General features: G+C 41.1%; 1 protein-coding gene across 1 annotated transcript in view; it reads left to right on the top strand.

The window, feature by feature from the left end:
* Positions 1-13,704, top strand: part of CABCOCO1 (ciliary associated calcium binding coiled-coil 1) — a 127,156-nt gene that overhangs the window by 12,710 nt on the left and 100,742 nt on the right. The window contains exons 2-3 of the mRNA XM_090279299.1: positions 2,333-2,436; positions 8,531-8,700. Coding sequence (XP_090135425.1) covers positions 2,333-2,436; positions 8,531-8,700 — 274 coding nt within the window. The remainder of the gene's footprint in view (positions 1-2,332; positions 2,437-8,530; positions 8,701-13,704) is intronic.

Below are 13,704 nucleotides of genomic sequence, written 5' to 3' on the forward strand. Positions count from 1 at the left end.
AAAAATAAAAATATAACAACCTAATTTAAATACAAACGTTAAGCTGATTACCATTACCAATAAGTGCCAGTTTGGGGATTTTTCTACTCTGGGAAAAGAATAAGGAAAATTTGGGATATGGTCTCATTAAGTATAACAAAGCATTTCTTTGCTTTTCTTATTTATTGGAGCTTATTCACATGGAAAGATACATCACTATTTATTGACTTGAAAACATTTGCACCCTCTTTCCCTCAAATCTTACAATCCTTGATTTTTATGGAGTTGTTGCCCTTCCTCTGTGTCTGTCTCCTCTTCCATCCCATTCATGTTCTTCTCTTCCTGCTCTGGCTTTGGTCAGTTTCATCCATTCTCACACTTGCAGTGATTCCTAAGCCAGGATCTTCAAACTTGATCTTTCTGAGTCTAGTATTTCTAATTAATCTCTAAACACTTCTTCCTAGATAGGCATATGTCATCTTCAACTCAACCACTGAAACCAAACTCATTATCTTGCCTTTTTGAAACTAGCATCACCCTCCAGAACTCCAATTTCTATTCTGTATAACAAGAGTACCATGTATGATTTTTCCGACTGTACTCTGAACACAAGGGCTCAGCCGAGGGGTGAGCAGGAGCTGAAACTATACTGTCTTCACAAGTGGTGCACGTGGGCCCAGGGCTGTGCCGTCCTGCAGACTTTTAGCACTTCCTGCTCTTAAAGAGGATGTTACGTCATGCAAAGGTGGTGTATGTGCTATTGAAGGCCGTTTTCCTTCTAGTCATCTGTTTCAGAAACTCAGAATCTCCATTGCTTCTTCCCTCTTTTAGTCCCCCATATGTAGTATGTCACATTCACCCCTTTCTTTTCACGCACACTGCACAGAGCCTAGTACTGCCCAATGCCTCATTCCTAAACTGTTTTAACAACCTTTTCACTTAACTCCTCCAGTGTGTCCTTTGTCTGCTCTGGTCTTTCCCTCTCCCTGCTACAAACTACCCTTGAAGCACAGATTTACCTTGCCATTCCACTGCTCAGAAACTTTATGGGTGCCTCCTTGCCTCTATTACAACGATTTTCAACCATTGTGCCACTGAGTTTTAAAACATGCAAAATCTGACTTAAGAGCACTGACCTCTCTCCCCTTAGATTGTTAAATAAAAAAAAAAAAACAGTCAACACAACAATAACTGTCCAGTGTGAATGAATCAAAATAATGCTTATTTTAGTCAGATTGACAAAAAATATATTTTTTGGTGTGTTGCAGAATTTTAGTGATTAGTTTATGTGTGCCATGAGATAGAAAATGTTGAAAGTTGCTACTCTGTTAGAACAAATTCTTTAGCCTGTCAGTCTTTAACCTGCCAGGGTAGAAAATATTTATGGTTCTTTGCATGGTATCTTGTGTCTTGTAATCACTCAATAAATATTTACTGAATTATTAAATTTAAGATCTCCCACAGTAGGTTCCCATTGGCGACGTCCCACTTATGCACAACTAGTCCCCTACTTGTATCCTAGGCACCATTATGAATTACTTAATACTTACAGAACTGGCACTCAACTGTCATTTCTTTGTCACATTGGCATCACTGATTCAGTCACCTGGGGCATTATCCAGGCCTAATCTCCCAAAGAACATTCCTGGACCTTCTGTCCATAGACTTTCTTTGTCCTATCCCTATTCTGGTCCCTTCATTTAGACTGAATGCCACATTTTTTATGGTCCACCAGTTTATTTTCTTGTTTTAAACTCTGCCTTGGTTTGTTCCTCTCACTAGATGTTAAGCTTCTTGAGGCAAGTCTTTCTTACTTGTATTTGTCTTCTCCTGAGCCCTAAATTCAATGAGGGATATGTGGATATTAAAAATATTTGTTAATTGAAAACCATCACCCAATTTTAAATATGCACAAAAGACAGATTTAGCCATTTAACTTTTATTTAAAAACAGAAAAGAAAAAGGATTATCTAAGAGACTGTTGTCTCAATTTTTTTTTCTTCCTGTCCTGACTGAGTAGCTCAGTTACTTGGAGCATCATCCCATACACCGAAAGGTTGTTGGTTTGATCGTGGGTCGGGGCATATACCTAGGTTGCAGGTTCGATCCCTAGTTGTGGTCTGTTCAGGAGACAACTGATCAATGTTTCTCTATCTCATTGATGTTTCTTTGATGTTTCTCTCTCTCCTCTTTCCTCTCTTTCTAAAATCAATAAACATATCCTCAGGTGAGGATTAAAAAAAATTTCCTGATAGCAACTAGACCACAGTAAGAACAAATTTTGATATCATTGGGATTAATATGTAAAACATGTAATTGAGCTAACTCATAACATTTTTTTTTTTTTTTGTAGAGAGATGCTGAATTCCAGGAGCATGAAGAAATTCTGTCTCCAGATTTTCTTTCAGTTGCCCAAATCACAGAGATGCTAGCAGAGGACATAGATGGAGTTCAAAAGTAAGCACTTCAATATTACAGCCAAATATAGAACAGTTCTACTTTTGCATCTACAAATGACCATGATATTCTATTAAAAATTTTAAACTTTTTTCTAAATATCTCCAAACTTTGGAACACAGAGATTCTCAAGCAACTAACTTGGCAATGCTCAGCAGTCTTCTTTATGGGAGATAAGCATTTCAAACCAACTTGTTAATATTAACTGAGAGTAGGGTTTTATAAAATAAAAGCAGCTTTTTGGTCTCTATAGTAGAACATTTACTTAGAACTCTAGCCAGATATATCCAACACACAAATTCCTAAATGGTGATTTTAGTAATCATTCATTTTAAAAATCATCTGGCTCTAATAATGGAATCTTGATTGGCTATAATGTGTGGGACAATGTGATGTTCCAGACATTAGCATCCCAGTGTAAGATTTCTGAAGGCCAGTCCCCCAGATAGTAGCAGGATATTGTGGACTATAATAGACAAATAGAAAATGACTCTGTTAGTGGTTATCATTTGCAAATCGCACAAATATTATGGAATAGAGGTGATTTACTACTGAGAAGGAAATATGACAGATTTACTGGCTGGAAGAGAAATCTGAGAAAGGAAGGCATATTAAGAACAGGTGAATGACATTGACAGGCCTTTCCCAAGATGCTGTTCACTTCCAGTGCCTGCAAATCCTGCAGGAAATGCGGGTGATTTGTGATTTGTCCATACTGCTGCTATCTGCATCTTTATAACTATTAGCCAATAAAATTTTTTGCTGGTTTTAAAACAAGTATTTCATGGCAATTTTACCATTTTTGTAGGCATGAAAGCACATTGGGAATTCTAACGTTTAGTGTCAGAATTGATTAGTAAAACCCATTGTATTAGCATCACTGATTATTTACGATTGAAGTAAAATATTGTTTTCTATTACTAGGTAATCCCAAATGATGTTGGTCATAGAAATGCAAAAGCTAGGTATTTAATACTAGGAAAAATAATGTGTTGCAAATGTCAGATATTTAATATAGTTTAAATTTATTTTCATTAAATATTATAAATAAAAGATGTTATATTAAATGCAGTTAATATCAAATAAAAGGTATTACAAACAAATGCTTTTTAGACTTATTTATTACCACATCTAAGTCGTACTGTGTATCATACCTTCAATGACAATCATTTTTTCAATTATTCATTGTCTTTGTTGTTAAATATCTAAATTCTAAAAGTATTTTAATCTTTAAGAGGTGAAGTCTAGGACAAAGGAAATTATATAGAGGTTGATACAGAAGTGAGCAAGATAGAAACAAGCAGGTTCAACAGAGATTGACCTTTTATACTGTCTCATTAAGAGAATTCACCTGAAGTAATTTCAAATTTTAGGTCATCAATTTTGGGTAAATGGTAGCAATGTTATATCAGGAGCCATTTCTTTGCAATGTAATTTTCTTGAGAATTTTAATATGATTTTTGTAAAAGTAATGCTGAAATATTTGCAATCAGTCTTTCACTTTCTATTTTAAATAATGTTATTATAAATGGGGATTAAGTACCTTTCAATATAACAGAAATATAATTTAGGCATCTTGTTACTAAGTTAAATAAATATGCCAAAAGCATACAGTCTACAAAGGTATAAACCTATTTAAATTAATTATAGTAAATTATCACATTTTCCTACCTTTTAAAATTAAAAAATTATATGTCATGAAAGCATCCAACCAAATAAAACATTTAAGTATCATTAAAACATATCTGTGGATTATACTTCAAGTAAAGCTAAATGTCTGGGTACATTTCTCATGGTCTCCTAAACTATGAATAATGTTTTAATGTAACCCTGATTTTATTTAAAGATCTACCAAATACATTTTTGAAAAAAAATGATAACAACAAAATTAAAAATAACTATGAAAACACAGAAATAACAGAGATCTTCTAATAACATTTCTATAACTGGGATTTCATGAACTGCTCAATTTTTACCTTAAGGCTTATTTCTGCATATCATATTTTAGAAAATAAATCGCACTCCAATTTCAAGAGCATGCAAAAATAATGTAATATTTTTACTGAAATTCTTGGTGAGATAGTTACTACATCACCTATCACTGTAACAGAACTTCCTAAGTCATTCTTAAGCATCTTTCACTTTCCCTGCATTTTCTCATTCTACAGCTGAGAGCATCTCTCCCCTTTGCCCTGCTTAGTCTCTCCTTATCCCCAGAAGAAAAGCTTAGAAATTTGCCAGTAGGGTATGGAAACTGCATTCAAACCACTTGCTCCAAATGCCTCCCTGCATTATTTCCTTTGGGGTGGAATGACTGAACAAAAAATAAAAATGCTAAATATTTAGCCCTATACTTCAAGTTGCAGAGAAGGAAAACTCTGACTCCAAAAAACCTCCGCTGCCTTGCGGCATACCTCTTCAGGGGAAAGGCTAGGGGAGTAAACCCCGACAGAAAATCCGGAGCCGGAGTCCCTAAGGCGGTTCGACGTTGTAGTCAACACCGGCAACTCCTGCGGCGCACCTGAAGCCAAGCTGTATTGACTCCGTCTTTCCCTTGGATCCTTCAGCTGCGAAGAGAGGGGGGGTCTGCTGCATGGGCAACAGCAGACCCTCCATATCACCCTGCCCAGGCTCTGTAGCTTCAGCTTCACTGGAGAGGACACTCCAGCGACATCGCAAGATGTCGATTCAACACGGGAGGAGACAGATACCGTGTCACTCCCGAGTCGGACTGCACAGCCATTCTCGGCGGTGCAGATAGACTCTTAAGAAGCTACACCATCGTCTCTCGAGACGGACGGCTGCCGACGAGACGACGACGACTTCAAGTTGAAGGTTAAGATCCAAACGGTAGTACTATGGGAAGAAGTATAGGGGGTTTGGGCGACAGCAAAGGTGGAGGATGTCAAAGAAATTGCACCCAAATATTCTTATGCAAGTAGTTACCTTCATTCACATATGATCAAACACTGAAAATAAAAATAAAAATAAAAAGCAAAAAACAAATTAACTATTCAGGCCAAATATTTAGATTTTAAAAATACATAGCATGGAGATGGCAGATGAAGAGTACACTTAGAAAGAAGATTAACTGCTAGAAGCAGAAGAAAATGTCAAACAAAAGTTGGTGAAAAAAGAGGGCATTGGTTCTACAAAACAATGGATTAAAGAAAAGATGATAAAATATGTAAATAAAAAGTTCTTAGAACTAAGGTAAGAACCTAGAGAATAAAACCAATGTAGAACTTACCTTGCTGAAAATTAAACCACTAATGTGGAAAACATATTTAAGAAAACTTAAACAAAATGCAGATTAAAGCAATTAGAAGATGTTTGAATATACATCCAACATAATGAATCAGAAAAATATTTCAACTTTATAAACTATAAGCATTGATTTTAATATTTTAATAATACTGTATGAAACTTTGTACATTACCTTACCCCTTGGGTAAAAAAAGTAACGTAGGCAGGACAATAATTCAGCAGGTCTCAGACTTTTCCTTAGTAGAATAGGTAACAGAAATCAGTAGAGTGACAAGTAACCAAATTTAGGGAGTGAAAAGAACATGATTCCAAAATAAAACATTAATTTGCATTGTTGCTTTAGTTAAACCTTCTGGATTTTACTTTAGTGTATTGGGTGAGGTAGCATTTTATTTTCTATAAGGCTAGTCAGTGGTCCCAGCACCATTTTTGAAGAGTTCATATTTCCCTCACTGATTTGAAATACATTCTGTCACATACCAAATTCCCATAACATATTGGGTCTATTTCTGGGCTTTCTACTGTTCCATTGGCCTATTTATTGATTCTGTTAAAATACCAGAAGATTTTATTATTGTAGATGTTTTCTTACTGACTTTCACTTAAGACTAAATGATATTGTACCTTAAACATGGAAAAATAAATTTAGCCAATGCAAATTGAAGATGCCTGGCTGCTAAGGTAGCCTCTCCTCCTACAGAGTGCTTGCCTGTTCATATGTGTATCCACCAACTAAGTTGTGTGTTTGATGAAGTATATCACTTGGGATGCGTTCAGTTGCATGTAACATGAAAAACTGATTATATTGACTTAAAAAATAAAGAAAAGACACACACACATATGTATACTATCACATAACAGGACACTCAGAGATAGACTGAATCCAGAATTAATTAACTGAAGGACTCAATAGTATTAAGAAATGAGGCACAATCTTATGGTTAAGATGGCTGTCATTAGCAATCAAAACCTACTTGTTTTCTCTTTTATATTTTTGTACTACAGAAAAATGTCCTTCATCCTTAGTTGTGAATTAATTAGAACAATACAGGAGAGTACCCAATAGAATGTCATATACAGAATGGCATTATATGGCATTCTGGGAAGGGGGTGAGACTACCATGACTGGCTTAGAAGAGTCAGAACTACCTTCTGGGGTTGAGGTCTACCCTGATCCAACTATAGATGAAGTGGATATAAGAGAGTTAAACACAGTTTCAGCTTTATTTATTCCAAGACTTGTTCAATCCTGCTGTATTTTTTATTCTGATCATGTAATTTAATTTAATGCTGTGATTAATAAGGACTTCCCTTTTTGCAAACAGCAGTATAAAGTTGTCACATGCTCTCTCAGAAATCACATATAAGCAATGAGGGAATACTAATCCCATCGTTGTTCAGACAAGAAGCATGCTGAAAGCCCAAACCACAAAATATGAGGATCAGTGCCGGAAGCATCTAGATCAAGCAAAAGTGTAGAAGAAAGGACTAGAAGGATGTACATATTTGAAGATTTTAGAATGAGGTAAAAATATACTTACTGTCCAAGCTGAACAGACAACCCCGAAATGCCATCCCGAGAACTCATGTTTGCAACAGCAGGACCAGGTTTTACAGGCCTGGAGCAGATCCTTCCCGTGATCACAGGAAACAGATTGTTTATGTGGTAGTAAAGAAAACCTATCCTACATTTTTTTCCTTTCCCCCCACTACTTAAAAAATGTAAAACTAGAATCATTGACTCATTTCATACAGAAAATGCGGCCAGGTCTGAGTACTTAACAAGAAATATGCAAACAAAGATATTGCAAGGGAAAAAGATTGAAGACTATGAAAAATAACTGATAGGAAAATTAAATACACCAGAATAATAGAGCCATGAGCAGATAAAAAATAAGTTCAGATATTTATCATGAATTTTAAAAAAACTTATGAAGCAATCACTACAAGAGTGTGAAACAGATATAAAAACTCAAGGAAGAGATAATAAGAAATAAAAGGTGATAGAATGTGTAAAACAGAGTAGAAAAGGAAACATCTTGCAGAGAGAACATTTATAAGCAGCCCAAGGGAGAATTAACACTGAAAACACTGAGGGACATAGAGGACAAAAATGAGAAAATATGTAAAATTAAAAGGAAATTGATTTGAACATTTTTTGAAGGTTAGAGAGAAAATTATAGCTATAGAAAAAATGAGTTAATATACATAATTGGAATACTTAAAAAAACAAATATTTAACAATCTAGTTCTAGAATATTGTCAGAAGAAAATGAAACTTGATTGCATAATAGAAAAAGACATTGAATTTCAGAGAAAAAAATTGTAGTAGTTACTATACTTCAAAGATGGAAAAAGAGAAAGGAGGACTGAGAGGAGGAGGAGGAGAATTAGAAATGAATGAAGGCCCTGACTGGTGCGGCTCAGTGGATTGAGTGCCGGCCTGCAAACCAAAGGGTCATTGGTTCGATTCCCCATCAGGGCATATTCCTCGGCCAGGTCGCTGGTTGGGGCTGTGTGAGAGGCAACCACACAGTGATGTTTCTCTTTCTCCCTCCCTTCCCTTCTCTAAAAATAAAATCTTTTTAAAAAATGAAAAGTACAGGAAGAAGATCAAAAATGGTTTGCTCACACTTCTCTCTCTCTTTTCTTTTGAATGTCATTTTGGACTTAGAATTTAGATATAACTTTAAATATTTATAGATTATGGATGTTATAGAATTTTCATTCAGGAAAAATATTTGTTTTCACAACAGAAAAGGAAATATCCACTATTTAATTTGATTTTAATACCTGAATTTTTCTTTTTTTTTTTTTTTTTTTACAGAAAATTGGCCATGTCTTTGAATTTCAAAAACCTTAAAACCTCTTTAAAAGAAGCCATTCTACTGGATTATTATGTATCTGGATTTTTGTGGGCCAGAGGCATGGACTTTTCTATTATTCAATATTCAAAATTTATGACTTTACTAGATATGTTGCTTCATAATCTTAGAAGTAAGTACTTTCTTCTTTATAAAAAAAAAAAGAAAAGAAAATTTAGTCCATCATTTAAATTGTATTGTTAAACAGAAGTTCCTAATTGTATAATAATTCCTTCAATGAAAATTATATTTTTTCCTCGGTGTAACAAAAATATAGTTTCGTCGGCAGCCGTCCGTCTAGAAAGACGATGGCGTAGCTTCTTGAGAGACTATCTGCACCGCCGAGAATGGCTGTGCAGTCCGATTCGGGAGTGACAATCCCTGGCACACTTGTTACAGGTGAAGGCAGATGGCCGTTGTTGCTGCTGTTGACGCTGCTTCCGCCTCGATCTTTTCTGGACCGCCTCGTCGTTGCGCGCAGCCTCTGCACGTGACGTACCTTGCCTGACCGCGAGCCTCCAGGCTAGGCGGTCGTCTGCTTGAACTTCCCATGTGTTGAGATTGATGGAGCATTGTGTCATGTCCTTTTTGCAGATGTCTTTGAACCGCAGTTTTGGGCGCCCTGTCATCCTCTTGCCTTCTGCTAGCTCGCCGTAGAGGAGGTCTTTGGGGATACGGCCTGCATCCATTCTTTTGACATGGCCGAGCCACCTGAGGCGTCTCTCGCTAAGAACTGCATGCAAACTGCTCATATTGGCTCGCTTCAGCACCTCGGTGTTGGGGACCTTATCCTGCCAGGCGACATGCAGGACCCGTCGTAGGCACCTCATGTGAAAGCTGTTGAGTTTCCTTTCGTGCCTTGCGTAAGTGGTCCACGTCTCGCTGCCATAGAGGAGAGTGCTGAGTACGCAGGCTTGGTAGATGCGCAGTCTGGTTTTCTCAGTGAGGCTGGAATTGTTCCACGCTCGCCGGTTCAGTCTGGCCATAACTGTGGCTGCCCTGGCGATTCTCCGGTTGACCTCCAAGTCGACTGACAGAGAGCTCGAGATGGTGAACCCGAGGTAAGTGAAGTCGTTGACAACCTCCAGGGTGTATCCGTCGATGGTGATGCATGGGGGAGTCCCCGTGCCTTGAGCCATAACATTCGTCTTCGTCAGGCTGATGGCTAGTCCGAACTCCTTGCATGCGTGGAAAAGGCAAGTGACTAGCTGCTGGAGTCCCTCTTCGGAGTGTGATGTCAAGGCTGCGTCGTCGGCGAAGAGCATCTCACGGATGAGCACCTCTTTGACTTTGGTCTTGGCTCGTAGACGGGCCAGGTTGTAGAGCTTGCCATCGGATCTGGTGTGAATGAAGACACCCTCGCTGCAGTCCTTAAAGGCGTATTGGAGGAGCATGGAGAAGAAGATTCCGAACAGCGTAGGCGCGAGGACGCAGCCCTGCTTTACTCCGCTGCTGACTGGGAAGGCCTCAGAGGTTGCGCCGTTGTAGGACACCGTGCTGTGCATGTTGTCGTGAAAGGACATGACCACAGCAAGCAGATGTGGTGGACAGCCAATCTTCCGTAGCAAGCTGAAGAGACCGCTTCGACTGACCAGATCGAACGCCTTCGTAAGGTCGATAAAGGCGAGGTAGAGTGGTTTATGCTGCTCGTGACACTTCTCCTGCAGCTGGCGTAGGGAGAAGATCATGTCCACTGTTGATCGGCCAGCTCTGAAGCCACACTGGGACTCTGGGTAGACGCGGGAAGCAAGGGTCTGCAGGCGGGCAAGAGCGACCCGGGCGAATACTTTGCCGACGACGCTGAGGAGAGAGATGCCCCGGTAGTTGTTGCAGTCGCTGCGGTCTCCTTTGTTCTTGTACATGGTGATAATGTTGGCGTCTCTCATATCCTGGGGCATGTAACCCTCCTTCCAGCAGCGACAGAGTAGATGGTGGAGCGGCTGTAGCAGGACTGGTTTCCCGCTCTTTAGGATTTCTGGAGGGATTCCGTCGCTTCCTGGTGCTTTCCCGCAAGTGAGGCGGTCGATGGCTTTGCTGAGCTCTGCCGCAGTAGGTGGGGTGTCTAGCTCCTCCATGACTGGTAGGTCTGGGATGGCGTTAAGAGCAGTGTCTGTTACGGTGTTCTTCGTTGCGTACAGCTCGAGGTAGTGCTCGGTCCACCGCCGCATTTGCTGTTCCTGGTCAGTGATGACCTCACCTGTCTTGGACTTAAGGGGGGCGATCTTGGAGGGGATTGGGCCTGTTGCCTTCTTGATACCCTCATACATTCCTCGTGCGTTGCCTATATCGGCGGCTTCCTGAATGCTTCTGCACAGGTTTAGCCAATAGGTGTTGGCACAGTGGCGGGCGGTCTTCTGGACTTTGTTCCTGGCAGCCCGTAGAGCTTGAAGTGTACTGGGAGTGGGCGTGACCTTGTAAGCCAGTAGGGCCTTCCTCTTAGCCTCGATCACGGGTTCCATTTCTTCCCAGTGAGCCTCGTACCAGTCAGCGTTCTTCCGCTCTTTCTTCCCGTAAGCAATAATGGCGGAGTTGTATATGGCGTCGCGGAGACGTAGCCAATTAGATTCGATAATGTCATCTGCCGCCACTCCCTCGCCGAGTGCATCTTCCATCCTGTTGATGAATTGCTGGGTCTTAACTGGGTTGCTGGCACAACTGGTGTTGATGCGTGGGCGACCCTTCATCTTGGAGTGGTGCAACCTCTTCGGCATTATGCACACCTTGCTTACCACGAGGGCATGGTCCGTGTCGCAGTCTGCACTGTGGTAGCTGCGGGTGAGGAGGGTGCTGCCAATATCCGTTCTTCTGGTGATGACGAGGTCAAGCTGGTGCCAATGGCGGGAGCGGGGGTGCCTCCATGACACCTGGTGGATCTCTTTGCACTTGAAGAATGTGTTTGTCACGCACAGGCCGTGGTGACACGAAAGCTCAAGCAGTCGCTGACCATTCTCATTGATCTTTCCTCTCCCAAAGTTTCCAAGGCAGGTGGGCCAGGCCATGTGGTCGGCTCCTACTCTTGCGTTGAAGTCTCCAAGGAGATAGAGAGCGTTACTTCTGGGGATCTTGGATAACGCTTCGTCCAGTGCATGGTAGAACTGTTCTTTCTCTTCGATGGTGGCGCAGAGGGTTGGGGCGTACGCGCTAAGAATGCTGACTGGGCCGAAAGTCGTTGACAATCGGAGGGTAAGTAATCTCTCTGTGCCTCCTGTGGGTGGCTCTATGGAGTTAACAAGCGTGTTCTTCACAGCGAACCCAACACCGTGCTGTCTTGGTTGGTCCGGAGACTTCCCTTGCCAGTAGAAGGTGTAGTTGGTTTCTCTGATAGTTCCGTTGTCGGCCAACCGGGTCTCCTGTAGAGCCGCAATGTCGATGTTTAGTCGTGCCAGTTCCCTATCGATGACAGCGGTTTTCCTGGCACCGTTGATCCACGGAAGGTCTGCAGTAAGTCCAGGGCACATGGTCCTGATGTTCCAGCTAGCGAGGCGAAGAGCTGGAGGCTTCTTTCTTGTTGTTTGCTTGGAATTAACTGGTGCGGGTGTTTTGTGGCCCACTTTTCGAGAGGCGCCTCTCTGATCCCCACGCACCCAGTGGGGCAGGCGAGCCATGGCGAGACGGCACCTAATTGGCTGGGGCTGCCCAGCTTGAGGCGGGCGGTAGCTGTCCAGTGAGGTGCGATGACCTCTCCCGCCGTCAGAGGAGACCTCTGGCGCTCGTTTCCTTCGCCAATCGGATGAGCTTATAACCGGTATCTGTCTCTTCCCGTGTTGAGTCGACATCTTGCGATGACGCTGGAGTGTCCTCTCCAGTGAAACTGAAGCTACAGAGCCTGGGCAGGGTGATATGGAGGGTCCGCTGTTGCCCATGCAGCAGACCCCCCCTCTCTTCGCAGCTGAAGGGTCCAAGGGAAAGACGGAGTCAATACAGCTTGGCTTCAGGTGCGCCGCAGGAGTTGCCGGTGTTGACTACAATGTCAAACCGCCTTAGGGACTCCGGCTCCGGATTTTCTGTCGGGGTTTACTCCCTTAGCCTTTCCCCTAAAGAGGTATGCCGCAAGGCAGCGGAGGTTTTTTTTTTTTTTGGTGTCAGAGTTTTCCTTCTCTGATTTTAGGGATGTCCTTCCTCTTTCCTCCTTTACAGGAGTAGAGATGGCCCACTTGGTGTCTGAGCCACCTGCCCCCTATCAAGCGCTGATCACGCGCCGATCACGTGCCCGACACGCGCTGATCACGCCCCGATCACGTGCTCGACTCGCGCTGATCACGCCCCGATCACGTGCCCGGCATGCACTGATCACGCCCCAACCACGTGCCGATCACGTGCCCGGCCCGTGCTGATCACGCCCCTATCACGTGCTGGTCACTCCCCTATCACGCGCTGATCACGCGCCGATCACGTGGCCGACACACGCTGATATAGTTTATATCTTCATTAAGTTGTAAAACTTCAAATAATACTTAACAATACTAAAGGCCTCTTAATAATGGAGTTAGGGAGTGGAGGCACTGAGCAAAAAGGAAAAAGGACTCATGGACATTGACAACAGGGTGGTGATTGCAGGGGTGTAGGAATTTAAGGGGGATAAATGATAATGGGAAAAAATAAAATAAAAAATAAAAATAAAATAAAATATATAATATAGGTATTTTTTTAAATTAATTTACCAAAGATAAATTCATTTTATTTTAAAATCTTATCAGCACCATTCATTCCCCAAAATGTCAGGTAATTCAGATTTATTTAGGTATTTTTTCATTGTTTGAGCTGTTTTCATCTCATCTTACCTAGAAGTATTACTGGGATATCTCAGGATGACTGAAAGAGGAGGTACTTTGCTCAATTTCAAACCCCCATTAAATAGGCATTACTCACATACACTTAGATTTTATGTCTATTTTTTTCTTATATAACATTGCAATCAGTTACTACAGGAAATTTTCAAATTCTTCCTCAGAAAAATTTTAAATGTGTTAACTTTTGTTTGAGAATAAATAAAATTGTTTCGTGGAAAGAGGAAAAGAAAGAAATATAATTTATTTAATGCCGACTCTGTATTCTAGGTGCTGTGTTTGGCTCTAACCTTTAACATGCATTATTGAACCTCAGAGCATCTGCTGCAGGGCGGGTGTTATAACCATTG

Source organism: Furipterus horrens, unplaced genomic scaffold (genome assembly GCF_987537825.1).
Source record: "Furipterus horrens unplaced genomic scaffold, mFurHor1.1.pri manual_scaffold_5, whole genome shotgun sequence".
Taxonomy (NCBI): Eukaryota; Metazoa; Chordata; class Mammalia; order Chiroptera; family Furipteridae; genus Furipterus; species Furipterus horrens.